At 55.6% G+C, this 27,345-nt stretch overlaps 2 protein-coding genes across 3 annotated transcripts; both read right to left on the reverse strand.

The window, feature by feature from the left end:
- Positions 1–1,080: 1,080 nt before the first annotated feature.
- Positions 1,081–16,827, reverse strand: LOC133215811 (proton-coupled amino acid transporter 1-like). 2 transcript variants are annotated; one of them, XM_061360064.1, is made up of 10 exons: positions 16,431–16,817; positions 15,698–15,788; positions 14,657–14,745; positions 14,355–14,450; positions 13,563–13,647; positions 11,729–11,947; positions 11,392–11,490; positions 9,788–9,954; positions 4,042–4,211; positions 1,081–1,515 (listed from the first exon to the last, which is right to left on the reverse strand). In XM_061360064.1, the coding sequence occupies exons 1-10, from the start codon at positions 16,646–16,648 to the stop codon at positions 1,247–1,249; spliced, it is 1,503 nt and encodes a 500-aa protein (XP_061216048.1). In that variant the 5' UTR covers positions 16,649–16,817; the 3' UTR covers positions 1,081–1,246. The 2 variants fall into 2 exon arrangements, with proteins under 2 accessions (XP_061216048.1, XP_061216049.1); XM_061360065.1 differs by lacking the exons at positions 1,081–1,515; positions 4,042–4,211 and adding an exon at positions 6,335–6,643 and having other exon boundaries at positions 16,431–16,827.
- A 3,675-nt stretch (positions 16,828–20,502) lies between these two features.
- On the reverse strand, positions 20,503–25,033 carry GM2A (ganglioside GM2 activator). Its single transcript, XM_061360066.1, has 4 exons — positions 24,746–25,033; positions 22,772–22,924; positions 21,826–22,008; positions 20,503–21,731 (listed from the first exon to the last, which is right to left on the reverse strand). Exons 1-4 carry the CDS (start codon positions 24,872–24,874, stop codon positions 21,576–21,578), a joined length of 621 nt encoding a protein of 206 aa, XP_061216050.1. The 5' UTR covers positions 24,875–25,033; the 3' UTR covers positions 20,503–21,575.
- Positions 25,034–27,345: the final 2,312 nt, after the last annotated feature.

Below are 27,345 nucleotides of genomic sequence, written 5' to 3' on the forward strand. Positions count from 1 at the left end.
GAAGATGCTGTGTTGGAAGGGAGGAGTTTGGCCAAGCACAGGGTTACAGAGGGGTGGCTCAGCCAAAACCTCTTTGCACTGCTAGAAGACATGCATGGAGGATGCATTTGCTCTCTTGTCTTAGAAACAAAGAAATCCAGCAGAAAGGCAATGAAACTCCCTAGGGAGGAAGCTGGGCTCACTGAGGAAGGAAAGCAGCAGCATAATGGGGACCGCCCCCCAGGCATGCACCAGCCACAATGCAAGAAGCAACAGGAGCACAGGGAGAAGCACTGGAGAGCTGCGTCCTACTAGAAGACAGGAGCTGGGGCAGAGGCAGAGGATGTAAAGGCAGTAAAACTAATAAGGGTTTTGAGTGTGATTTGACATTCAGTATCAGCCTGCAGCCACAGGTGACGTGTGCACTGTGAACAAGGCGATGTGTTTTAGTGGTGTGCAGGCAGTAAGTGGTGACCCCTGAGGACACCCCATCCCACACAGGGAAAGGACTTCCAGCTGAAGGCAACCAGCTTGGACCTTCCTTGTGGCAAAGCCCATTTGCTCCCCACATGCCTTGGCTCTCTAATGCTTCCAAAAGCCTTGGACTTGTGCGTTACGTGAGGAAAAAGAAGTGTTTCTACTGAAAGCATGGGATGGATTCAGCAAACCCTCCCATGCCACGGATGTGCCCAGTGCTCAGCTCCAGCCCCTGAGGCAGCTGGAAACAGAGCAGGAGCCAATGCCCATGAGTGGGGATCCCAGCACAGGAGAGCTGGGGTGCCCGGGATGCTCCATGCCTCAGGCTCTGCCCACACTCCCCACAGGGTGAGGAGGCAGCTCCACGCTCTCCAACCTGAGCTGAGGTTTCTCTGTTGCTGTGAAAATAAAGTGCTCAGGGAAAGAAACAAAACAACAGTAACCAAACTGGCACAAAACCGAGCAGTCCCCGTTCCCACCCTGCCTGAAGGGGTGGGGGATAATCAGAAAGGGTGGGATTCCAGAATAAAATATATGATCAAAATCCACATCCCCGGGATTGCTCCCCTCCAAAAGCGACTATTTACAGGGGAGGAGGGGGCTGCTTTGCTCTATCACCTGCCCCAGCCCAGATCCCACCTCCACTGCCAGAGCCCAGCACAGGACCCTCCTGCTGGGGGGGTGCAGCCCTGTCCCCCCTCTCGCAGACCAACCCCAGCGTGAGGAGAGGGGAGACCGTTCCCAGGAGACCAGCATCTCCCAGAGTGGTACCCGGGCGGGCAGGGGACCCTCACTGCACCATGGCACTGGTGGTGTTCACCACGGCGGCCACAGGCGCTGCCAGCTCCACCAGCGCCTCGTATGTCCCCACCACAAAGCCCACGAAGCCAAAGAGGCTGATGATGATGTCCTTGGCGATGACAATGGGGTGCATGCCTTCGGAGTAGTAGGTGGCGATCTCCAGCAGCGGGGGGAAGATGAGAGCCAGGGCGCTGCTGCTGACGGAGCCCACCAGTGAGATGACGATGTCCAGGCGTGGGATGAGGATGGCCAGGACGCCTGGAGAAGGAGCAGACATCCCGTTAGCATTGATGACTCCCAGAGGGCCCAGACCCTCCTTCTCTGATCGAAAGTAAGCAAAACCCCACTGCAGGGATGTGCTTGAATCCTCCCTCTGCCCCTCTCCCTGACACAAGAGCTTTGAAGATGGGGTCACACATATTTTCTCCTCCTCAACAAGCAATTGAGCCATTGCACTGAGTTAATGAAGCACAGCATGCAGGCCAAACCCTTCCTGTCACCCTGGGCACCAGTGAGCTCCAGGGCTGAGCAGGATGGGTGCCCCAGCAAACATACTGCTGGCAGAAGAGCAGCCCCAGCATCCCCAGCCCCCTGTTAAAGCCAGGACTCCTGCCCCCCACACCTGGGGAGCTGTAAAGCCTCAAAAACCCCATAAAAGCAGAAGAAGGGAAGAAAAATCCCTCTCCCCCCACCCCGAATACATCGGTGTGGTTTGCATGTGTTTAGAGCTGCTCCAGCAGCAGAGCGCCCACGGCACAGCCCCGGGGAGAACATTTGTTAGGTAAAATCTGCAGCCAAGGAAAATCCCCCGGGAGACTTCTGAGAGCTCAGCACTTATGGGGCAAACTCTGCTCCCTCTGGGGCCAGGGGAGGACAGAGGGATGGTGCCTTCTCCTTCCAACCAGCCCACAGCCGCCACCACAATGCCCTTTAGCACCACACACTGAGCAAGCTCCTCATCCCAGGCAACCTCAGCACTCGAGAGCATCACTGCTGCTTTTGAGTCAAACAGAGCCTGAGGAGAAGACAACCAGGGCTTTGCAGAGCATCCTCTGCAAGCAAAGCAGACTTCAGTATTTAATCAAATATTGGTTTATTTCTGCTTAGAAATAGGAGACACCTAGAAACATGGCAGCTACTCCCTCGGTGGAGAAAGGACATCTCAGGGCTCCTTACTAGAGGGGTTTGGTTTCACCCTGGCAATCAGCTACAGGATGTTGGAGCCTCCCTGAGCCAAAGATCACCCATAGCACCGCAGGAGATGGAAAGCCTGGGAGGCTGACAGCAGGCATAGACACAACACCACACTCCAGCCCTGCTGTCATCTGGATAAGCCTAGAGACAAACCTCCCCTCCGCCTTGGGGGACAGCAGCAAAGGCCCCCACTAAGCTGACCTAGAGGAAGTCTACCCCAGTGTTCAGCCCTGCACAGGGCCAAAGGAGGGCTCTGCCAGGTCTCTGCTGCAAGCAGCATCCCTGCTCCAGCATCCTGCAGGGAGAGCAGAGCAGCCGACACCAGCAGCATCCTCAGCCCACCCCACACTGCTCTTTGGACTGGAAGCAAACAAAACTATTAACCCCCCTCTAAATGAGGCATGGCTGAAGCACCAGCTGCAGCCCACAGCCTCCGGGGCAACGGTCGTGCTTTCCACAGGTATTAATTCAAAGGGGTTTTAAGAGTGCTGGTTTTGAAGTCTAAGCTTAAAAGACACCAAATTGCATCCTCTCTTTGGAAGCCAAAGCCACGATGCAGGCTTGTTCTGCGGCCACGCATTCAGCTGATGAATATTCATGCAACCCCCCTAATTGCTTTTATCCTCAGCAACAGGCACAGACATCTCTTACAGGGAAGGGTAAGGGGAGGAGGTACTAAGGAACCAGCATCCCTCCACCAACACCAAGACAGGAGGGTACAGCCACTGCCAGTGCCTGAAGCCATCCCTCTGCTCCAAGCCTTCACTTCCCTGGCCACACAAAATCCAACACCCTCCAAGAGAGGCTCCAAGCCCAGCCACAGCACTAGGGTGGTCAGAGCAGGATTTCATCCCTGCACTGTCCCTCCAGCTGCAGGCACTGGGACAGAAGGTGCTTCAGGAACTCAGCACAGAGGAGATGGGGCTTTACCCACCTCTGTCAACACAGAACTTCTGGCCCATCATTAGTGAACACCCAGAAACCAGCAGCACGCTGCTCTCAGCCAGCTCCAGTGCTCTGTAGTTAGCATCACACTCCTCTCAAACCCAAACCAAAGCCAGCTAAGATGCAGGGAAAGTCCCTGACACTCAACTCTGGTGCATCAGCAGCATCAAGCCATTGAGAAAAGCTCTTTTTCAGCAGATGACACCAGGGAGCTCAGTCAAGCCTCTCAGCTGTGCTGACAACAGCAAGGATTTAGCCTTCAGGAAACAAAGGCAGCTAAAATCAAATCCTTCTGCACCTGATTTGCTCCCTACCTTTTCCAAATGTCCACCAGGCTCAAGCCCAGCGGCTTGCTCCACCAGAGCCTCACTGCAGGCACCAAATGATGTGGAAAGCTTCCTCCTCCACTGAGAAGATCAGTCCCATATAGAGCGGGCAGAGGACCACTGCTGCAACTACTTGGAGGCCACTTTGGCCCACTGGCTTCCATTCGCAAGGTCCAGGAGACTCCCTGCAGTGAGGGCTCTAGCAGCAGGGCCAGAGGCAGCAAGGCAAGGGGTGAAAGCTCTTGGCACCACCAACCCACAGCAGGAAGGAGGTCCCACATCCTCCCAGGGGAACTCAGACGAGCTGCTTTGTACTCACAGGTCACGCCAACCAGGGCCACCCTGAGGAGCAGGTTGACCAGCCAGCCCCAGCGCTCCGACACCCGGGCGACGAGGGGGGGAATGATGATCTCAGCAGGCACATAGAACTGCACAGCATAGGTGATGAAAATCCCAAAGGAGAAGAGCAGCTTGACAGCTTGGTACAGCCTGCAAATGAGATGGAGGAGACCCAGTGAGACACGCTGTGCTCCAGCCTCTGCGGCATCAACAGCAGAAACCAGAAGGCGAATGCTCAGCCAACAAGGACTTCTGTGTGAGAATGGTTTTCCCCTCCTGAACAGCCTCCTAGAAAATCAAGGGTGATGAATTCAACTCCATAGACCCCTTTTTGGGCAAGAGATTTCAAGGAGACAGCACAACCTCCAAGCCACAGCAACACATGCCCCTATACCTAATCACAGGCTTTTAGTCTTGGTGTAAGGAAGCATCAGGCCAGGAGCTGGGCCTGCAGCCTCTCAAGCGCTGCTTCCCCTTGGGAAAACTCATGGACACAGGTATTGAGAGTTCTTTGAAAAACAGAACAAATAACCAACCAACCAACCACGGGAAACCACTGTCCTGCTCCTGACTCATTCCAAGGCACAGGCAAAGATGGCCAAGGGACCAGGAGCCAAACTTGATCCTCAACAAGTAGAAACCTACATTTCTAGATGCTCACGTTGCCACACTGCCCTTGGCTGCACAAAATAAGACCTCCTGGTACCTTGCTCCCTGTGTAGCCGTGCCCCATCCTCTCCACTCGGGCAGGCTGCACTCTGCAAGGTCTGCAGTGGCACACGGTGGCCTTCTTCATGATTGCTCCCTGCAGACAACACCTAAATACCCACTAGCGCTGGTACTGGCAAGAGCCTGCAATCCTGATTTTAGCCAGTGACCCAGAATGAAGTTGCAGCTATTCCCAGAGATTCCTCACCTTGAGCTCCATCCAGCCTCTGAGCTGAAAGAAGAAAAAAGCTTCCTTTTCTCCTATTTGTAACCAGCGGGATGCTGGTTAGAACCGGAATTCTGTTATAACAGGAGATGAAGAGTATCTTCAAAGAGGCTTAGCTGCAGCCATGAATATTTCACCGATTTTGATTACTGCTTGGCTTCTGAGGAGGGGGAAGAGGACAGAACCACTGGGATAAGTCTGGGCTTACAGAGCAAATGGGATACAAACATCACCACCACCTGCAACTGGATCTCCTCCATAAAACAGAAAGAGCGGGTATTTCGGGCATGGTGCATGATATGTGTCTGGGGGAAGACAGCTAAAAGAGCAGTCTGGGCTGAGCAGAAGGAAGGCAGAGTGCAGACAAGCTGCAAACAGCACCTCAGGCTCACCCTGACTCTGATCTCACCGTGTCCCACATCCTACAGCAATGCAGCAGTGGATAAGCGTAGCTGCAGGACAAAGCCAGTCGCAGGTGGCCAAAAAGCCACCTCCCGGCCCAGTCTCCTTCCTCAGCTCCCCAGCAGGTGAAAAAGCCTCTCCAAAAGAGGAGTGTGATCCAGTTACCTCATATATGGTCCTACCCATTCCCCAGTGCAAGACATGCTGACCAAGCAGGAAACACGGGTCCTGCCCATACCACTTGGGTAAATAGGAAGTGGATCCAAGCTGAGAATGTATCTGGCTCCCTTTAACTTCTTTGGGCCCAAGCCAGTGCCCCTCTGTATGTTGGTTCTCAGCATCCAGCTGGTACAACAGCAGCCTCAAAACAGAGAAGTATTCACATGCAAGACAACTCTGAACATTAGTGGCAGAGTCTGGTGCAGTCAAACATTTCCCACAGCCACAGGGGATGGAGGTAGGGATCACCTAAGTGAATGGGACCACATCAGATGTATTAAAGATTGTGCCCAACATCAGCCTGAAGTCATTTTATCATCTACAAAAGAGCAGGGTAATCAGAGAGAGGTCCTGTTACCTGGGAAGAAGAATCATATCTGCCTTCAAGGAGAATGAGGGAAGCTACAGGCTAATCAGCCTCACCTTATCTCCAGAAAAGTATGGGCTAAGTCCTTCTGACATCCATTTCCAGGCACATATTGTACAGGGTGAACAGCCACTGGGGATTTGCTAAGGGGCAATCATAGATATATCTTCATCAGTGCACCTGGATGAGCTCTCAGCAACCCAGAGCACACTGTCAGCAAGCTCCCAACAAGACTGAATTGGAGGGAAGGACTGACCCTGGAGCAGGACCTAAACAGAGGCAAAGTTCAAAAGCAAACACAAAGTCCCACACATAGGAAAGGCAGGGGCCCAGCTTCCCATCTGGCCAGAATAGGACCTGGTGGGCAGCAAACTGACCATGAGCCAGCAGCAGGACCTTGCAGTGATTAAGGCCAATCACATACCAGGCTATGGTAACAAAAGCATAGCCAGCAGGTTAAGGATTACTCTCATTAGGAGCTTGTGAAGCCAAATCTTGAGTACCATGTCCAGTCTTGAGATTCCTAACAAAGCAAGTTGAATGGAGGCTACTAAGATAGCTGTGGCTGGAGCACATGATACACAAGGAGATGCTGCAAGACCTGGGCTCATTCAGCATGAAGAGAATGTCACAGAGGATGTTATTGCTGTCTTCAGCTACCTATAAGGAAGGCATGGAGAAGACAGAGACAGGCTCTTTTAGAAGTTGCCCAGCAGAAGAACCAGTGGCAACAGGATGGAGCCGCATCCCAAAAGGGTAGTTAAGTACCAGATCAAGGGCCTGATATTCAATATTTAACTTGGCCCTGCTTTGAGCAGGAGGGTGGAATCAATATCTCTGGTGGACAGTGCCCTCCCTAAGCTAAATTTGCCCTGTGGTTCCATAAGCAAAGTAAAGACAAAGCTACCTTGAGAGTCCAGAGTGCGCCCAGATAGCCACATGTGACTTGAGCCACCTCTACCCCACACCTGCATATCTTCAAGCTGTATTTTCAGCAAACTGATGCTGTAAAACCATAAAGTGTTCCAGGGCAATCCACGATTAACAGTTGTTATTAAAAAAGTTACAGAGGAAGGTTGGCTACTGAACCTACCCATCAGGAACCATGACAAGCTCAAAGGGCATTCTACATACCAAGAGGAGAAAGAGCTCAAACTCAAGCTTGAGCTCCATGCAAGGCCCTGGAGAGGCACTGCTCTGCTAACCCCAGCAACTACTTGCCTAACCCAGATGGCCACACCAAGCCATTCCAACAAGCTGCAAGAAATGGCATACACTCCTTGGACCACAAGCTCTGTCATCACCTACCTTCAACTGGTTATATGCAACCAAACATCTTCCTCCTCACTAGAGCATTTCTTCACTCTTCAGCAGATGCGGTGAAGCAACGCTTGTGAGGATGTGAGGAGGGATTTCTGCACAGCAGTGCAGTGTTGTGGAAGCTGTGGTTATTGCTGGGTACTGGGAACCGACATGCTCCTTATTTGGGGAAGCTGCGGTTATGGAGAAATGAGGCTGGAAAAGCCCTTCTGCACCCTGTAACACAATGATTCCTGACACGCTCATCAAATCTGCTCTAGAGACCTCCGGGCAATGGCTACAGCCAAGGAAGGATGCAGCATCTGTGCCATGGTCCTCATTTGGTTTCCATCACTGCAGGCAAACCTCAGGACTTCTCACCAACAGCCCTTACAGCCAGCTTCTGCAGCCCAACACCGTTGCTGCTGGGAAAGAAACCCACAGGCAAAGCAGGATGGGCTTCAAGAGCAAAGTCTTCACCCATCACCTGCAGGTGGGGTTTGGTTTGGTTTCCAGAAAAGTCCTTTGACAGAAAGCATGGATGCTCCTAGAAACACGCATTTGAACTAGGAGCTTCCCACAGCCTGGCAAGTCACAGAAACCCCATTACCCTCTTTCTAAGGGAACATCATCTTTTAGAGCAAAGAAAGCTGAGATTTCTCACAGAAGTCGTCCCCCCCCATGCAGCATTACAGGGCAGCAGATGTCGTTAGTCTGTGCCATGACGTGGTGCCCTGCAGAGCCCAAGGCCTGGGTCTGACCTGCTTTCCACCTTCAGGAGAAGCAGCAGCACTTCATCCCCTTCACACTTCCCTTCAGCTTGCTGAAAGGACTGGATTCACCCCTACTGTGCTGGAATGGTGGGACCCAGATCTCCCTACAACACAGGCAAGGTTTCCTACCAGCCCCATCCCTCCCCACTGACAGGAGGGACCTGGCAGAGCTCCAGCAAGAGCAGGACCTTCAGCCACACCAACACGCAGCAGTTCAGTCACTACACAGACCCAGCACGAATGAGAGTCTGTGCACTCAAAGGGAAATAAACCCTCCTAGCAATAACTAAAGCAAAACCAGGCTCTATTTCTTTAAATGCTTGCTTTCTCCAGAGCTCCAGCTGCACTGCTCTACATGGTCAGCACATGGAAGCCCAGCAGTGACTCACAATGACAGTCCTGCCCAAATCTACTTCAGCAATGGGGAAGAGGCAGCGAGGCACGGTGCAAGGTGATGGGCAGATGCTAACAGCAGAGGAGATGGGCTGGGGAGGGGGACAGGCACCCCCAGATCCAAGTCTCACTCTGGTTTCTTGCAGGATTTCAAGGCAGCAGAGACATCAAAGAGGAACTGTTGAACTCGGATGCTCCCAGGCAAACCCTGCTGCTGCAGGATGGCTTTCCAAGAAACCTCCTGGCATCAAAGCCAACCCGCAGCCCCAGCTCCACACCACGTGCAGGAGGTGCTGCCATGCAAGTGGAACCTCTGCAGAGCTTTTCTCCAGTTCCTCCTTGCCTGTCAGCACCACATCCTGCCCCACATGCACCCCAAAGCAGTGTGTTGTAAGCAGCAACAGAGATGGGTTTTTCAGGATTGCCTCACATAATCCCAGGTGGAACAAGCTGGAAAAGGCATTTATTCTCAGTACTTGTATGCTCCACACTTCTTGTCCCAAAGGCAAGAAAACCTCTCCTCTGGGATGAATATGGAGCTGTGACACTGAACAACCACTCAGCCCCAGGGACAGCCCAGCACAAAGCCCAGCCAGTTGCTGCAAGAGCCACCAGCAAGAGAGGAGAGAACCCCTCCAGGTTACAGCAGGTACAGGGTCAGGCCATGTGTATTTCCAGCATCTCAAGACAGGTCTGGGGAGCTGCAGAGCTTGGCACGCACAGTAAGGAAGGGGTAACCTCATGGCACCAGAGCTCATAGGCAAAGTGTTGGCTCCAGATGAGCCGCATCCAGTCACAATGTGGAGCCCAGGAGTGGGAGTTTGAGCCCCAGGGCTGCAAACACAGATCCCAGCCCACACGTGGAGACGTCACATCTCACCCCCTCTGGGAGCTCCCAGCTTTGGGGTAGTTCTCCAAGTTCTCCATTTGGGGAAGAGATCACAGATCAATGCACAGATCAACCACCTTTTACTACGGCTGCACAGGGGCTGTGTTCAACATCTCCCAGCCAGAGCACTGCTTAGCCCCAGAAAAGATGCCCCAAAGCTCCAATAAAAAGGCAGGAGCTGCATCTACCCAGAAAGGGACCACCAGGGACCCCAGGGAAGCAGCCTGAGCTGCAGGGCCAAGACCAAGCTCAGATGCCGCAGCAATGAGCCTCTCTTCACCCTATACATCAGACAACCCTTGTCAAGCTCCTTTGGACAGCTTGAATACAGCACGGTTGATCCTTTCCAAAGCTCACTCGGATCATTTCTCCTAAGGAACGATGTCCCCTGCTGTTCCCTCACCCCCCTTTCTCCTTACCCTTGACCCTGCACCCCCCATGGGGACTCACCAGCAGTTGGGCAGGTTGAGTGTTATGCTGGCCTGAATGTCTGCCCCAAAGCGCAGGTACCCCAGGACGCTCAGGCTGATGTACAGGATGGTGACAATGGTCATCCCCACATAGAGGATGACTGGGAACTGACGGGGGTTCTTCATCTTGTTTTCCAGAGGCAGCACCTGGGAGAGGAGAAGGAGGAGGAGGAGGAGGATGACAACAGAGCAGCATGATGCCCCAGTTCCTCTATAGCCCTCAGCCCCAGAAAGGAGAAGGGGCAGCCCCATGGCCAAGGGGATGGGATGGTCACACATGGAACCCAGCTGAAAAAGCCCATGTACTGGGGATCTGATTTCTGTGTTCCCATTTGAGACCTTCACACTTGGCATGGCAAATCTCCAGTGGGATCACTCATGCCCTTGCCTTAAGTAAGGGACCTGCTCCCTCCCTTTGGCAGGAGCTGTGCCCATTAGTACCTGGCATCTTGGGGCGACACCGTCCACCCCATACCTTGGCTGCATTCCACTCTGCACTCCAAAACAGCCCAGCCATGCCCACAGGGACAGGCCCATCATGTTACATTGTCTTACTTTACCCATAGACCTGGAGAGACCAAGACGCTTTCTCCTGTTCTATCAAGTTTGGACACATTTCAACCAAACAGGACAATAAAAAAGGAAGGACAGGAGCAAGTCCCTCACCTCTCTACTACTGACACTTGCTTTCCAATATAAGACTTCAGCAAACATTTTTATAGCTGTCCTTGGGTGGCAGGACTTCAAGGACAGACACAGCAGCAGAGCTGGTGAGGAGGCAGGATCAGAGAAGCTTTCATTTGCTTCTCCTCTCCCAAATCACACAAGGAAGAGAGCATTCGTGCCTCACCGCCAGCAAGGGCCCTCTGTCCCGGGCACAGCATTCAGTAAACACTCCCCCTGTAATGGAGTGGGCCCTCTCCAGCCCTGCGTTTACAGTCAAGCTTATATTGAGAGATGAAAACGTTTCTCCCCCTTTGAAGGGAGCTCCCGGAAACAGCCCACGACAGCTCCAGGAGCCATTCAGCTCCCCACCCACCCAGCCAGCCAGCTTTTTAACACAGACACAGCAGTCTATTTACAGCATCTTGTATGTATTATGCAAACCCAGCCCCACAGCAGGCTGGGGCCACACGGCTGCTGAAGGGTGGTCTCGAAGCCTCCACAGCAGGGTGGGAAGGAACCGATCCCACTTCTCTGTGTCACGCTTTTTGGCCTCCCACTTAGGGAGCTTTAGGATCCAGCCTGGTAACAAGGCTCAGGATGATCCCTTGTCTGCAGGGCAGCCAGCAGAGCCCAAGGCAGCTGTCAGTGTGATTCCCAGCAGAGCCCTATCTACTGCCAGATACAGCCACCTTCAAAGCAGCAACCAACCTCCTGAGGTTTGGAGTATGTGCTCCTCCAGCAACAGGGTTTGACCCAGGAGATAGCCTGGAGGCTAAAGCTGACAGCATCATCCAGATTTTGGGCTACTGTCAGAGGAGTTCATCTGCAAGTACAGCTGCAACACAGGGGCTGTGGCAAGCCCAAGCATGGGCTGAGCCTCCTGTGCAGGCAGCCCCGTTGCCACACGCCAAGACTTACCACCCCGATGCCTTCGAAGGCAAAGATCGCAGTGCCAAAAAACAGAGGGTAAGTCTTCCAGGCTGCTGCTAGAGGCAGGCCACTGGGATCAGGAATGTCCTGGAAAAGAGCCCATGCAGAGTTCAGATACAGGGAGCACGGGGAGGACCTGGCTCGCTCCCATCGCTCCCCAACACAGCCCCATGCCACAGGGAAAACCCTGCGGAGCAGAGGGTAACCACTTTGGCCATGGGAACGAGCATCATCCCACAGTGTGCAAACACCTCTTGTTGAGTTCCCTTCACCTCCCAAAACACAGGACAGCACAGAAACGACAGAGGGACAGAGACACACTTACCCTGACAATGTACTGGTAGATCACAATGAGGCTGCCAAGCATGGCCACGTTGGCCAGCATGGAGAAGATGGACAGGACTTTGAGATTCTGGATGAACGTGAGCAGCACCACAAAAGGCAGGAGGGACAGCATGTACAGCCTTGAGTCCATGGTGGGGGTCATGACCACTGTCCTGTTCAAGCTGCAGTCATTGGTGGTCCCATTTGCTGCAGATATGACCTGGGGAAGCAGAGGCAAGCTGGATGAAACCCACTGTGCAGGTGTGAAAGGATTCTGGCAGCCCATCCCAGTGGGTCAGAATGCTACCCCACAGGCTCACTTTCAAGCACAGCGAGTTGATTAAAACCAGAGCAACGCAGGCTGAAGTAGATCCAAAGCAAACGCCTCTTACCTCACTAGGATCAGAGGTGGGATTAGCCACGGCATCTGAGCTGAGACAGCAAAACCTGCCTGAGCACGTGAACCTGGCAGCCGAGTGCACCGAGGGCAGAGGTTGGTTTGTGCTGCCCACAAGGCCAGTTGAGAAGAGAGGAAGGAGACACTAAGTGCCATTTCCTCAAAGGTCCTTTTCCTCTTGCTTCACCACATTGCACAAACCCCTTCAGTCACTCAGTTCCCTGTTCCCACTCGAAGATATCTGGAAGCTACTGCTGGCCCCCAACTTTGCTTTCTTCATAGGAAATCATCCTTTCCTTGGGTCTGGCATTCTCATAGGCACTCCATGCTATGTGCTCACCTCTAGAAAGAGTTCTGCCCCAGGAACCAGGTGGCTGAGCCATCCCTCCCAGGACCATGGGCACACTGTGGATCATCAATACAATCACAACCAAGCTGGTTTGGGTACAAGGACTACCTGCCAACTAATTTAACCTGCTCTGGACCATGTCCTGCCCCAGAGGAAAGGCTAAAGAGCTCCTGCACATATCAGCATTCTCCATGGGAGAGGGCAGCACAGAGCCCCAGCCTTGCCCTGCCTCTCCACGGCTTGCTCCAAAGCCATTTTCCAACCCAAAGCTCTGCCCAGCACAGCAGCAATGATCTCACCTGAGGTGCCCCCCGCACCATCACTCCCATCTCACACACCAGCCCGCACCACAGAAAGAAACAAGCAACACTCCCCATGCATTCCAAACCCAAAGCCAAGGGGTTTCCCAGCCATGGGAGCAACCAGACCCCTGCTGCAGCAGAGCAGGAGCACAAAGGGTAACAACGCTGAGCAGCACTTGTGAGGCACTGAGATGCTGGAGGCTGGGAACAGGGATTCCTCATTCCCAGTTTCTTTCAGCCCAGGAGCCAAGCGGTTCAGAGTTCCTGTTTATTTCCTCCTGGCAGAAGGAAACTCTTCCCCTAAAGTTGTAATTAAGTTCCAGAGCCATGGGATGAGGAAAGAAACTGGAATGCAAACGGATGCAGGAAAGGGAGAAGAGGGGTTGACAACAGGTCCTGGTATCCATACGTCACCCACCTACACAGAGTATCAATACAGCAATTAACTGAGGTGGGCAGGACATCACAGGTGGTGTCCCCTGTGTCACCTCTCTCTTGTCTTCCCTCATTAGGAACAGCCCCTGCTTCCCCTCGGGACACGGATGTTTCCAGTGCCTCTGCACACAGAACAAAGCCACAGGGCTCCCCAGAAAAACCTGCCCTGTTTGAACAGGAAAACCTCTGCTCCTTCAGAACACCCGGGCAATACCTTCCTGAGCAGCATCAGTTATGGAAACCAGACCTTTAGTGGAGAGCAGAGCTGTGACACAGGAGCTAAGAATAACCCAAACACCTCCACACACCCTCTCGCCTTCCCCTTGTTCCCAAAGGAAGGAGTAAACCTAACCTGCTTCAGGTTGTCAGCCAGAAAGACAAAGTACACGCAGCAGAAGCCCAGCTGAGTGATGATCAGGAAAAGTCCCACCAAGCGCCTAGAGAAGAAAAAGAGACCATTTGTTAACCAGGCCATGCAGAAATGAGAGCACACTCGGGCTGCTTGGGGCTGACGTGAACACTGCAGCAAAGCTGCTCTCTCCAGAGGTTCGGGTGTGCAGGTAAGGGCATCAGCTCCCCTCTCTTCGATGATTTGGACTGATCACCATCTAACCTCATGGACCTCAGGCTCTCTGGTCTCCCCCTCTCATCCCCTCCAAAGAGTCAAGATCAGCCTCAGGAGAAAAGTCTCCTCCTTAGGTTTAGCATCTCCAGTCTGCTGCTGAATTGTCATAGCTGGAGACAATTCCCTTCAAACACAGGAAGAGCTGAATGTGTCCAGCATCTGATGTGCTACGACCTGTATGATGTGATGTGGGAAACCACAGGGCTGGTGGCACCCCCAGCAGCAGCTATTGGTTACCCTCAGTGCCAGCAATGCAATACATGTTATTTATTCCTTTGTTATGCAGCAGAGACTTACTTCTCCCCCTCCTTTAGTATAAGCCACAATTGGTTGGGGACAGGACTCCGGCAAAGACCCCAATGTTACCCCTTGAGAGACATCAAGCATCAAGGGAAGGTGTGACATAAAACGTTATGAGGCCCTGGTGCTCATCTGCTGACACAGCTCAGAGACCAGCGGCTCTTCTGTCCCAGCTGCACTTAAAGACAAGCCCCATGCCTTGAGCAGGGGAACAGGTACCTTCCCCAGATGGCATGTGTCCGCAGCCACGCGCTGGGAGTCGATTCCAGCCCATACATCATGGCACCTCCATAGTCCACAAACTGCTTCTGGAACCTGCCCAAAGAAAGAGAGATCTCTCATCAGCCCTGTCTGCTGGTTCCCAGGACATGAATGGGTAAACAGCTCCTGTGAAAAGCCCAGCAGCAATTCCCAGCTGAGGTTTCAACACAGGGAACTTGCTGCTGGGAGGCTCCACAGGACTCCTTGGGAAGAAAAGAACGGTGGGAGCAGTGGTGCCAAGGAGGGGGGTTGCTCCTTACCTGTAGCAGAAGTGATGGGCGCACTTCACCAGGATGCCCATGCAGTGCACAGCCACGACTCCCATCACCAGCAGGCTCAGAGGACCCAGCTGCAGGGAAAAGAGGGGCAAGGCTGCACTCTGATGGCCAAAGGCAGAGCTGCACAACGCGTTTGACTTAACTCCGCAGGCTCAGTAAGCCAAAACATCGCTGGAGGCTGAACCATTGCTCAGGTGCTGCTCCCAGGAACCAGCCCCCCAGGACCCGGCAGAGAGCCAGAGCTAGGCAGGAATGATGCAAAAGCAGCAAGTTGGGGCAGTCTGGGTGTAGCAAAGCGCTTCCAGGCTTGGTTTTCAAACTGTCTTGCACATCCCATTACACAGGTGACAGAGATCATGGTACAGGCAGAGGAAGGAAGTTTTCCCTTTCAATTCCTTGATTTTTCAATCTGAGCAATGGGAACGCTGCACTGCTGGGCAAGGAAACCCGGAGCAGAACAGTGGGGTGCCCCCTGCCTCTCACATGGGGGGCAGTTGGGGCATAACACAGACATGGTGGAACTGAGCACTGGGATGGAAGCCAGAGGGAGATGTGACAGTGGCTGGGGCTGCTGTTTGACCTCCAAGAGCAACCTCAGCCCTCAAGCAGCAAAGCCACATCAGATCCACTGATCTCAACAGGGCTCTGAGGCTGGGCCAGCACACATGAAACCCCACAGAGGGCAGCACGGTGCCATCCCCCATCACCAGCCTTAACCACTGAGCGATGGGGCTCCTCACGTGCACGCTGTGCTTGTAGAACCCTCAGGAGCACGCTCAGCACACTGACTGAGACAAACCAAGGCTGAGGCTGCACTGAACCTGCCATGAGCAGGGTGAGGAGATGCCACCCGAGCAGTCTCTGCAGCAAACAAGGCAAACCACAGAGCCCAGGCTGCAAAAGCTCACAAGAAACCGAGCACCAAGCAGCATCCCAGCCCTAACACCAGCCACGCAAGCTGCCCAGCGCCCTGAGATCACTGCCCCACGAGCACCCACACAGCAGAGCTGAGCGCTGCCTTACCAGGATGCCAGCGTTCTTCACTGCCAGAGGCAGCCCCAGCAGCCCCGTGCCAACATTCCCCTTCAGGAGATGGATCAGGGTCTGGTACCACCTGAGCGAGAGAAGATGCAGAGATGACCACTGGCAGATGCCCACACCCAGACCTTGCACAGCCTCAGCCCCCAGTTCATCCTGCTCAGGGTCCAGCAGCTCTGAGCTGCTGCAGGAAACACACACAGAGATCCAGATCCTGCCCCCTGAGCCCAGTGGGACTGAGGAAGGACTGGAGACAAAGACTCAGACAAACAGATTTTGGGTGGGTATTTGCAAAACCAGCTCCAAGGCAGAACCCATGAGCTTAGCACAAGAGTCTCTGAGTTGAAGGGGTCAGAGGCAGCATCCTCTGCCCACCTGGGTGCATAATGGGAAGAAAGCCCCCAGGGCATGGCTGCAATACACCCACCTGTCCTCTGAAGCTGGATATGATGTTTGCTCAACACAGCTCCCCACTGAACCAACATGGATTGGGAAAAGCACTGAACTCTGCCCGCTGCTGCCAAGCCCAGCTTTACTGGAGAGCAGTGACACTGGGGCAGCTGCTCCCTTGGTGCATGGAGTCAGGACCACAACTCTACCCTCGCTATCCCCAGGAGGATTCCCCATAAAGCCATCACCCTCCAGCAAAGCCAACAAGGAGCCACCATCACCTCCTCCACCCTCTCCATGTGCTGGCCAGGAGGGAAGCATCACTCACGTGGTCCCATTGGTCTCCCCGAAGCGCTGGTAGGACTCAGGGTGAGCAAACCCATTGATGCCGCTGGGGGGGCTCCCCTCCGGTGTCACATCCGTGGAGCTGTAGTCGTTGTAGTCCTCGCTGCGGAGGCGCCGGGTGGACATGGTCCCTGTGGAGGGGGCAGCATTAGGGGTGCCCAGCTCAATGCCCCCCTTGGCAGGCTCCTTGGGGTCAGCCATGGTGCAGAGAGCAGCTCGTGCTGCCGGAGCAAGGTCTCCTCCAGGGCTTTTATAGAGCAAGGTGCTCCCGCCCAGGCAATCAGGGAGCTGGCATGTCCTAAGGTCAAGGGTGCACGGTGCATTCCCACCGGCTCTTCCTGCAGGCCTGTGCCCCTGGTTTGGGCACACCCAGCAAAGACAGGCTCAGGATCCTGCAGGAAGGGCCTGGATGCAACCTACTTTATGTCAGGTAAGTGTCCCCGTGTCCCCCTGCTCTAAGGGTGGTGAGTGTGACAACACAGCCACAGGCAGGGGGGACATGCTGGCAGCCCTGGGACTTGGCACTGGAGCTGTCAAGAGAATGGACAGGAAGGGAACGTTTCCCAACTTTTTTTTTTTAATTAGAGACTTTTTATTTAAAAGAATTAAAAGCACTGATTGTTGTCCAGTTCTGGGCCCCTCAGTTTAAGGACAGGGACCTGCTGGAGAGAGTCCAGCGCAGGGCAACTAAGATGATGAAGGGAGTGGAGCATCTCCCTTATGAGGAAAGACTGAGGGAGCTGGGTCTCTATAGTTTGGAGAAGAGGAGATTGAGGGGTGACCTTATTAGTGTATATAAATATATAAAGGGGGAGTGTCACGAGGATGGAGCCAGGCTCTTCTCAGTGGCAAACAATGATAGGACAAGGGGCAATGGGTACAAACTGGAACACAAGAGGTTCCACTTAAACCTGAGAAGAAACTTCTTCTCAGTGAGGGTGACAGAACACTGGAACAGGCTGCCCAGGGAGGCTGTGGAGTCTCCTTCTTTGGAGACATTCAAAACCCGCCTGGACACGTTCCTGTGTAACCTTATCTAGGTGTTCCTGCTCCGGCAGGGGGATTGGACTAGATGATCTTTTGAGGTCCCTTCCAATCTCTAACATACTGTGATACTGTGATACTGTGTGCTCCATCAGGCAGGAGCGCAGCCCGGGTGCAAACCACCCACTCCCAAGGTTTCCCAACCACAGAGGTGCATCATGGGCTTCCCGGGATGAGGCACCTGCATAACTGTCATGGGTTAAGCTCTTGCTCCAGGGAACACCCCAGCAGAGTCCTGCAAGCCAGAAGCACCCACCAAGGACATTTCAAGGAAGCCTCCTGCCTTCAGCTGGTTTAATTCCCACACCTGCCCTGAAGAGCTCCTGCTGCTTCTGCACAGCCTCCCATAAAGAGCCTCTGCTTCCTCCAGCCCCAAGCAGCACTCAGCACCAGAGGCAGGGAAATCATCTACCAGGCTCCTGCCCCACGGCCTGGTGCTCAGTCCCTGCCCCAGGGCTCCTCTGGGGTGTCATGCCCCAGCAGTCCCAGTCCCCCTGTGCTGATGGGGGGAGCCAGGCTGGAGCCAAGCAGAAGCAGCAGGGAAATACTACCGCAAACGGGCTCGTTTCCTGCCAGAGGCTCCTCCAGCACCCGCCAGGTCACGCCAGCACCCACAGGACGCTGCTTTATTTCCTGCAGCACCAGGCAGGGCTGCTCCATCCTGCGCAGCACCGGGCTCCCCACAGCGCTGAGCCTGCCCGCGGCTGAGGGCAGCACCGGCAGCACTCCCGCCTGCCTCCTCCCTCCTGCAATCATGTCCTGAACCCGCGGGCAGGGTGAGACAGGGATGGGAAGAGCGGCGGTGTTAGTTTATACAAGGAAAGCGTTAGATGCTCTTTGTCATGGGTGACGAGCCAGAGGAGCAGGGGAGAGACTTGGGAGGCTTTGCGAAGCATTAGGGAATGGCAGTGGGGAAGGGCAGCAGGCAGAGGGGTGCCAGGGTTGGGTCAGGCACGGATACACCTCCCTGGAGACGGTCTGTGCATTATGTGAAGTACTCAACAGCGATGCTCTCAGATAAAACCCAGTCGCATCAATCTGCCTGATGGCTCCTCGTGGTTTGTTTTTCTTTTCCCACAAGCTTTTTGCTTTGAAGAGCCAGGGAAGCGCACTCATCATGACTTGCCTTGTGTCTGGATTAAAGGTTGCATAGCAGCAGGGTGCGAGCACTTGGCTCCCCCGCAGTCAAGCTGCAAAACTTGTCTCATCCACCCAACAAACGCTTCAAACTGAAGCAAAACCCCACAACGTTTTCTCACCATTACAAAGAGCAAAGACAGGAGCGGCCACATTCGGTTTCCACTTTAAACCAAACTCCTTGGCCACTTCCATGTGCATTTTTACTCCCTATGCACATGAGCTGTTTCATTGTGCTGAGTGAAGCACCCAGGAAGGCTGGGGCAGGGAAGTGACAGCAACTTGTCCTTTAGACTGACAACCCCACACCACAAGTCAAAAGCAAGATGGAACTCGCTGCTGACCCCGACAGCTCTGCCCAGCTGAGCAAGGGCTGCGACACAAAACCCTCCACAAATGAGCTGCAGGACAGAACTCCCCATCACACTGCTTGTAACCCATCCAGTGTGATACAAAGGAGCCTGCTTGGCACAAACCTCCTGGTCCCACAGCCTTGCACCCTCATAAAGCAGCATGTCTGCACCCTGCAGAGCACAGGGCTCCCTGCACCTCACCCTGTCCACAGTGCCACACAGCACCCATGCAGGACCCACACACTCATGTCAGCTCTGGGCACCCTGAGGCACCCCTGCAAGCTGCCGGCAGCCCCTACATCCGCACAGGCTCTGAGCACACACACACACAGTCACATACATGGACCACCGGCTCCCATGCAGGCTGCAGCGCACTTCTACACACCTGAGCACCCACACTTGCTGCCAGCACCCCAGCGACCCCTGCACACCCATGCAAGGTGCCAGCACCCCCCTACACACCCTGCAGGCCTGCCAGCGACCCCTTGAGCGCTATCAGAGCACCCAACCTCCCCAGCTCGCTGCTGCACCCGGGAGAACCCCTTCGGGATGCCCGCACCCCCGGGACCCCCGCACACGTGCGGGACGCCGGTTCCCCCCCATGCATCCCTGCGCACGCCGCGGGCTGCCGGCCCCCCTCCGCGCATCCCTGAGCACCCGCATGCTGGCAGCGCCCACCCGCGGGCCGGCAGCCTCCGATACCGGCCCCATGGTCCCGGTCCCGGTCCCGTACCTCGCCTCCGCTCCGCCCCGCACCGCGGGGCCCCCGCCGGGCCGCTCCCTCGTCACGTGACAGCCGGATCAGCTGACCGCAGCGCCCGCTCCTGCGCACGGAGAGCGGTGAAGGCGAGGGGCGGGGCGAGGGGAGCGGCAGCGCCGCCGGGGCCGGCTCGTTGGGCGCACGGCAGCGCCTCCTGGTGGGCGCTGCGGGGACTGCGGGTGCGCAGCTACGGATGGGGGAGCGCTGAATCCCTCCGCGAGTGGGCACCGAGGAGCATCCCCCAGCTTCCAACCCAGAGTATCCTGTGAACCTAGGATCCTATGGCATGGCAGGGTGCCGCTCACTGCAGGTTTTCCATATGCAGCTGCACAGGGTGCTAAATAACCTCACCTAGGCTCCCTTTCCCCCCCAAAAAGGCTGGATTGGATCTTTCGAGGTCCAATCCAGGAGCTGCTCTATCATTCTGATTCTAAACCCCACAGAGCAAGGCAGGCTGGGGAGAGGGTCACTGAGGCAAGCAACACCCCAGAGACACCCAGGGGGACAGGGAGTGAATCCTCGTGTCCAAAAGCAGCGCCTGCAGATCCCATGTGTCCCTCACACAGGAGCCAGCCTCAGGGCTGCTCACACTCAGTTCTTCTGGCCACAGCATCCTCCACTGCTGCCCCCATCCCGGCCCCAACACTGCTTTTGCTTTCCCCACATGCTCAAAACCACATCCCTGCTATTTCAAGGCAAACAAATGTCACCCCCAGGTCACCCCCAGATCACCCCCAGCACCAAAAAGCACCAGCGCCGCCTCCTGATAAAAAGATTTATTAAGAACCTGCCCAAAAGGAGGATGCGGCCCTGGCACAGGCACTGCGTGACAGTGGGGAGCAGGGCGAGAGGGTTAGTGCCTCTCCAGGCAAAACAACCCCATTGGACCCAGCAGCAGGATGAAGCAAAGCGAGTTGAGGGCACAGAAAGGTGATGGGAGAACATCTGCGTGGCAGAGGACCTCCCGCCAGGGCAGCCTGGCAGTAGTTAAGGCATATAAAAGTGCTTGGAGGAAGACTACAGAGAGGCTACATAATGCAAGCAGGCAGGAACAGCGAGGGATGAGGGTGGCTGGTGAGTCACCTGTGCCTCTGCCTCATGGGACCTGGCATGGGCAGGCAGGAGCTGCAGGCAAGAAGGATGCTGCCTGCCCATACCTCAGCACCCAGCCACAGCCAGGAGATGGGCTGCAAGGCCCCCAGATAGGAACCAGGCTGCTGGTCTTCATGGTCATCTCAGTCCATCCCATGTCCAGGATCCTGCTCCATGTGTGGTGCACTGGAAGGATGGTCCCAGGACAGTGTGATGCTTCAGCTCAGTCCCAGTGGCAAAATGAGATGAGGGGGACTTGCCCTTGGTCCCCATTCTGGGGACACTTCTGCAGAACAGCCCTGTTTTGTAGGGACTAAACCAGCCCCGGCCAGAGGTGGTAGGGGCAAGCAGCAACAGCTAATCCTGCATCCCTCCAGCCTGCCCCAGCACTTGTGAACGCTCCCTCCTCCCCAGGGACTGCTCCAAGATATATTGCTTTTCCCTGGAATGTTTCTGTCTAAAATTACCCTAATGGGGTTAAGGAAAAGAGAAACCAGGTATAAGACAAGTACCCCCAGGTCATGCTGAAAGGGGTTAGGCTCCAAGGCCACCCTGTGTGGTGCAGGGGACACCCTGGGGTTGGGGTTGGGGACAGGACAGCCAGAGGAGCACAGAGCAGGGGTATGGAGCTGCCTCCTCCTGGCAGCAGGAGGGATGCACCTCCCGGGGATGGGTTGGGGTGCAACGGGGTGGGATGGAAAGGGGACAAGAGGGTGGGGAGCAGAAGGAGGTCCGCTGCCCCTCACTGGGACTGCAGGGAGAAGGCCAGCTTGACACAGCCCAGCTCCTCCCCACCGCTGCTGACAACCGCCCGCACGCGGTAGTTGCCGTTGGTCATCCAGGAAGGCAGCTCCATGTCGGGCAGGATGAAGTCACTGGCTGGCAGCGAGTAAGAGCCCTATGGAGAGAGGGGACATGGAGGGAAGACATCAGCTGAGCCCCCCAGCCCCACACCAAAGGGCACGGTGGTTCCCATCATCACACCAACATACCGCTTTGAAGGGGCAGTGGCAAGGGATGCCATAGGTGAGCAGGGGCTCTGGGCACGTTGTGCCGGGTGGGATGAGCTCATCCAGGATGGTGCAGACATCGTTGTAGGTGCAGCTGCCCAGCTGGTCAATGCAGGGTAATTGGATCCAGAGGTCTCCCAGCGCCTTCTCCACCACCAGCACAGCCTGGAGGGAAGGTGTTGAGCACTGGTACAGGCAGCACGAGCACCTATGGCTCCTCCAGCCTGCCCCCTCCCCAGCCCTCTCCTTCACCTCCTGCTCATGCAACTCTTTGGGGTGTCCATGGGGCCACCACGAGCCCTCCTGTCTCCCCTCCTGTTTTCAGTTCCTCTCTGCCTGCAGGTTTCTCTTCCTCCAACCTCACCTTGACCTCTTGAGCAAACACCTCTCAGCCCCGCTCCTTCCCACCTCCTTCACGCCCTACCCCAAAACCACAGCATGCTCCCAGTGGCCCCAGCCCCAAACATGCACCGTGGCATTGCTCAAGACACCTCATGCACCTTGGGCAGCGACTTGTCCCGTCTCATTCCAAAAGGTGCCCTAAAAGCAGTGCAGGGCACCCAGGGCTCCTACAGCAGGGCCGTGGCTTGTCCATGGAGGGGAGCAGCTGAGCCCGGCCACCCAAAAACGAGTGTTACAGTGACCATTGGGAGCACCCAGGGTGCCCTTTCCCTCCCTGAGTCATTACACCCAGGGCATGACACAGCTCAGGTGGTTTGTCCCACTGGGATAAAGTTGGGAGCTTCTCACTGGGCTGTCTGCTCCCACTGTGGATCTCCTTGTGCCCGTTGCCCCATTCTGGCTTACAGACCCCGATGTGCTCAGCCCTGCACCGTTCCATGCCTCATTCCCATACCCACTGCTGGGCATTTCCCAGCTGCCGGTGGTTTCGGGAAGCTCATCCTGCGGCAGCATCTCCATCACGCACCTTCAGAGGGGAGGCCATGGTCTTGCCGCTCTTGACGGCCGCGCTGACCCGCAGGCTCCCCGGGATGCTGATGGGGTCGGGTGCCACGGAGAGGCTCTGCAGCACCACGGGGTCCCTCTTGTCACCGCAGTTCTCCCAGGCAAAGCCACCAACCTGCAGCACCGAGGGATGGGAGGAGTTAGAGCCAAGGTGAGGCCTGACCTGGGTTTGCAGGGGCCCCCAGTGCTGGAGCCTTGACCCCCTGAAACATTACTCACAAACACAGCCAGAAAATGACCTTCAGCCACCCTTGGAATGCCAAATGAGCATTTCCCTCTTCATTTATCACACTCTCGCCTCTCTGAGCCTGAGGGCATCGCAGAAGCTCCCGGTCCAGCCCTATTGCATGTATTTCACACCTAAATGGGGTTCCCAGGCTGCAATCTCCAAACGTGCCTCAGCTCAGCCTCCAAACACTTTGTACACGAACAAGGCGAGAAGCCAATGGCACGGAGCAAGGTGTGTGAGAGCAAAGGCAACGGAGCAAGGGGGAACAAGAGCAGGGTGGCCAACCAGCGGGATGCTGTGGCTTGGGGTTGCCGTGGGGCTCGCACAACCTCCTAGCTCAGCCTGGCTGTTGCAAGCCCTCATCCACCAGCTCCAGCCACCTAGTTCTATGCAGGAGCAGGAATCACGCTCACAGGCTGTGTTTTAAACATGGCTGAACGTTTCCATCTCCACTCATGCTTAGGGGACAGACAAGCCAGGTTTGTCCCTGCTCCTGAGCTGCTTCAGTTTAAATGAGCCAGGGAAGCAGCATTGTCCTGTGGGATAATGAAAACCCACATGCAGGGGATGTAACCCAGAGAGGAGGGACACCACTTGTGTGTTCTGGGTGGGCTGGGAGCCATGCTGGGAGATCTCCCTTGTTTCCTCCGAGTGCCACCAGCCTCTCCAGCCATCACTGGCAACATCACCAGAGCCCGCTGCTCCCACAGCCCAAGCTCCAACACAGGGGGATGCCAGCACCCTCCTGCAATACCCACCCCTGAACCTGCTGCAAGAGACCAGCTCCAGCTCCCTCCTGGAGCAGGCTCCAGCCTAATGGCAGATGCTTTCCTGGCAGGGATGGAGGAGGCATCCCGAGCCGGTTTGGCCTGGGCAGCCCGTGTCTCCATGCCGTGGGGCTTTCCCTGCCTGCTCAGCAGCCACAGAACCGGTGGAGGCTGAATTACCTGGTGCCAGGCGGCAGCCCCAGCGGGCACTGCAGGCAGGAGCTCATCCTGCATCCTGCTCACCAGCCCAGGGCAGGACGGGGATGAGGGCAAGCCAGGACAAGGGGCAGGCTGCGCCCTGATGTTTAGCAAGAGCTGGGAGACCCCCACCCACAGATCTACAGGTAAAGAGACCCCATAGGAGCTAACGCAGTGCTGTGACACAGAGACCCTCCAGCCTTCCTAACCGGGGCAACATCAGCTTTCCTGGAAAATAAGTAAAAGAGGTTCCCCTTCTCACCGTGTGAGAGTCATGCGTTTTAATCAGCTGTATCTTAACCAGCGCCTGTTGATGAGCCCGGCCCAGAGCTGCGTGGGAACGAGAAGGCAGCAGCCCGAGCTGGTGAGCCGGAAAATCCTCACGGAGAGGAGGGATGAAACCCGAGGGGCTGGGAAGCTCAGCCAAAGGAAGAGGCCGCTGGGCCCGAAACCGTTCTGGTTCCAAACAGTTCGGCAGCGCTGAAATCCCCTCTGGGGCTCACCCCAAACCTGCAGCCACAGTCGTCGTCGTCCCCCACGCGGTCAGCTCCATGGGATCCCATCACCCCCAGCCCAGCCGCGCACCCCAAATCGACCTTGCAGAAGGACGAGACTCCCCAAAGCGCTGTTGTCCCCTTGTAAAACGCACCAGGACGGAGCGCAACAGCTCTCCCGCACCCCGCACCGCTGGGGCTGCTCCCCGCATCCCCCCCCCCAAGAAGCGGGGCCGGGGGTCTCTCACCTTGCCCAGCCTGCGGGACCCGCTCCGCTCCACCAGCAGCTGCGGGTGGGAGCCGCCGAGCGCGGCAGCACAAAGCTGCACCGCGCACAGCAGCAGCAGCAGCGATAGCGATAGCGCCGACATCCGCATCCCGACAACGCAGAGCTGGACCGGCCGGCGGGGAAGCGAAGCGGGGCGGGATGGAGGAGAGAGGAGAGAGCAGAGGCCGGCGGGGGCAGCCGCGGAAGGGGAGCGGTGGGACTGCTGCTCCACCTCCCGTTCCGTGCCCTCCCCCTGTGCACGCTCAGATTTTCCCTTCCTCTTTTCCCTTTTTTTTTTCCCCCCCTTCCCTTCCCTGGTTCTGTTCCCAAGCGCAGGACTGGATTCGCCGGGATGCTGGGACGGGAAGCTGCGCTTTCCCAGGCACCCAGCGACATCCACCGCCAGCCTCGGTGGATGCAAAGGGTCGGTACCGCCTCCCACCGCTTCATATCCCCCCAACTCTCGGCACAGATATCGGAGCCCCCAGACCCGATGGTGTGTGCTGCAAGGGGTGGGAGCACCCTGGGATTGAGTGGCCCATGGCTGGGCAGTTTGCCACAGCACTCACCAACCTTCTATCCAAAATCTCAGATTTAATGCTCTTCTCTTCCATGCTCCCCCTTCAGTGCTCATTTTGAAGCCAGAGCTGCCCCAAACCCCCATCATGCTGGAATGGCCCCACGGGTACACCGCCATCACAGACAGCACAGGAGGGTGGCTTTTCCCATATATGCTGGTGAACAGATGTGGGTTTTTTTCCCTGTGGAAAGCTGGAATGGGCACTGAGCATGGACAACGTGAGTGTGGAAGGTCTCAGACCTCCCACCACCTCCACCACAGCACGGTTAGAACCCATTTGTGGGACTCTTCCCCATAGGCAGCTCTGCTCCCCCTCGCACGCTGACACTGGCTGGCCTCCCCATATCATTCCCAGCCTTGGGAAGGCTTGCCTGGCTTGTCCAAGCCAGCGCTATTTTTAGCCTTTCATCCTTATTTAGCAGCGAGGCCGGCTGGGAGCGTGCAGGCAGGGCAGGGAGCAGGCAGGGACCGTGACGGATGCTGCTGCCCACCCTGCACCGGCAGCAACAACTGTGCCGCTGAGCCACTGCGGAGGCTTAAGGGTGAGGAATAAATAGCCTGGATCCTCCCACTTGGGAGCAGGGCCGAAAGTTATTCCTTGGGATTAGTTTTCACTTTGAGGCCCCAAAGCAGCCGGGGACGGGGACAGGGACAGGGATAGGGGAGAGGCATGGGCATGGCCAAAGCATCATGTTTGGAGCCAGAGGGAAGAGCCCCTTGCCTCCAGCCCCCAGCATCACATGCTTTCCTTCTTCTCACAACCAGTGTGGGTGAAGGTTTCACTCCCACATTCCCATCCTTCCCCCCTCCGTTTTGCTGTGGGGGGAAAAAAAGAGAATAAAGGACTGTAAAGACAGGTTAACCCACACCTTAGTGCTTGGAAAAACAGAGGCAGGCACAGGAACGACTTGAAATAGCTGCTCTACCTCAAGGCAGAAGCATGCATGACCCAGATCCCCACCAGAAGAGTCTGTGATGTCTCTTTTTCCAACACATGCAAGATCCTCTGCAGTTCAAACAGTTCTCTGAGCTGTCTCTTGCATGCAAAGCCCCAGTCATGAGGTCTCAGCAGATCTGGCTCAACATCTTCAATTTGCATTGAAGGGAAGCAGCAAGCACAGATGAGTTGATGACTTTGTGAGTTCTATTTGACAAAAGCAAACAGACTGCAAACAATGAGCAGGGTGAAGGATACAACCACAGACCACCTTCTCTCCGCTGCCTTGGCTCTGCATCACCCCAAAACCTCCCAGCAAAATCTTCTCCCCCTTTTTTTTTCCCAGTTTGGGTTAAATAATAAAAGAAACAAAATTTAAAATGAATGGTCCCGTTGCATTCATGGGACCACAGAGACCAAGCAGGGTCCCAGTTGGATATCCCATGTGCTGGCATCCGCACTGCCTTGTACCCACCCTATCCCACCCAGTCCTTACCAGCTGGAACTGGAGAGAGAAAGGAGACGCTTTAACAGCTTGCATGAATACTTCTCTTATCCATAAGCTTTGGCAAACACTTTAAATGACCATTGGTACAAATTAACTGGACGCTTGGCCAGCTGTTATCCCATTTATGGCAATTCAGCTTGGCGTGAGATAAACGCTCCTAAGCTCCCTTCTCCAGACAAAGCCCTTGAGATATCTCCAGCATCCTTGGGAGAGGTGGTGATAACACCAAAAGAGTCATCAGGGCAAACTTCAGAACAAGACAAAGCTGCCCCCGGTGGGGCTGCCACAAGCTGCTTCTGCTTCCTTGTCTTTGAATGGGGAGAAATCCCCTCGCTGTCATGGTCCCATCACCTCCAACCCTCTGCAAGCCTCCTCAGCCCCAGGTGCTCCGCAGATCCCCAGGCTCTGGAGAAGGGGATGAGTTGTTGCAGCCATGAATCCCATCCTTACAATGCCCTGGAAAGCCCCTGCTCTGCTCCAAAGCAGCTGGACACAAAAGTTTCTGGCTGTTTAAGTGCTGCCCTGGTACAAGTTATCAGTGTATTGGGGCAGAAG

The sequence above is a fragment of the Neopsephotus bourkii genome, unplaced genomic scaffold (genome assembly GCF_033783945.1).
Source record: "Neopsephotus bourkii isolate Nb327-2 ecotype Australia unplaced genomic scaffold, CSIRO-AGI_Nbou_v1 NB_1016, whole genome shotgun sequence".
Lineage (NCBI taxonomy): Eukaryota > Metazoa > Chordata > Aves > Psittaciformes > Psittacidae > Neopsephotus > Neopsephotus bourkii.

Bases quoted from the DNA above. Each gene is read 5' to 3' on its own strand.
- LOC133215811 (XM_061360064.1), bottom strand. From the start codon at position 16,648: ATGGCTGACCCCAAGGAGCCTGCCAAGGGGGGCATTGAGCTGGGCACC. The intron at 14,451-14,656 runs GTAAGGAGCAAC...TTCTTTGGGCAG, and splicing joins GCCCATCACTTCTGCTACAG to GTTCCAGAAGCAGTTTGTGG. The intron at 4,212-9,787 runs GTGAGTCCCCAT...TCTCATTTGCAG, and splicing joins CTCAACCTGCCCAACTGCTG to GCTGTACCAAGCTGTCAAGC.
- GM2A (XM_061360066.1), bottom strand. From the start codon at position 24,874: ATGCGGATGTCGGCGCTATCGCTATCGCTGCTGCTGCTGCTGTGCGCG. The intron at 22,925-24,745 runs GTGAGAGACCCC...TCGGTGCTGCAG, and splicing joins GGTCCCGCAGGCTGGGCAAG to GTTGGTGGCTTTGCCTGGGA. The intron at 22,009-22,771 runs GTGCGTGATGGA...CCTTCCCTCCAG, and splicing joins CCATGGCCTCCCCTCTGAAG to GCTGTGCTGGTGGTGGAGAA.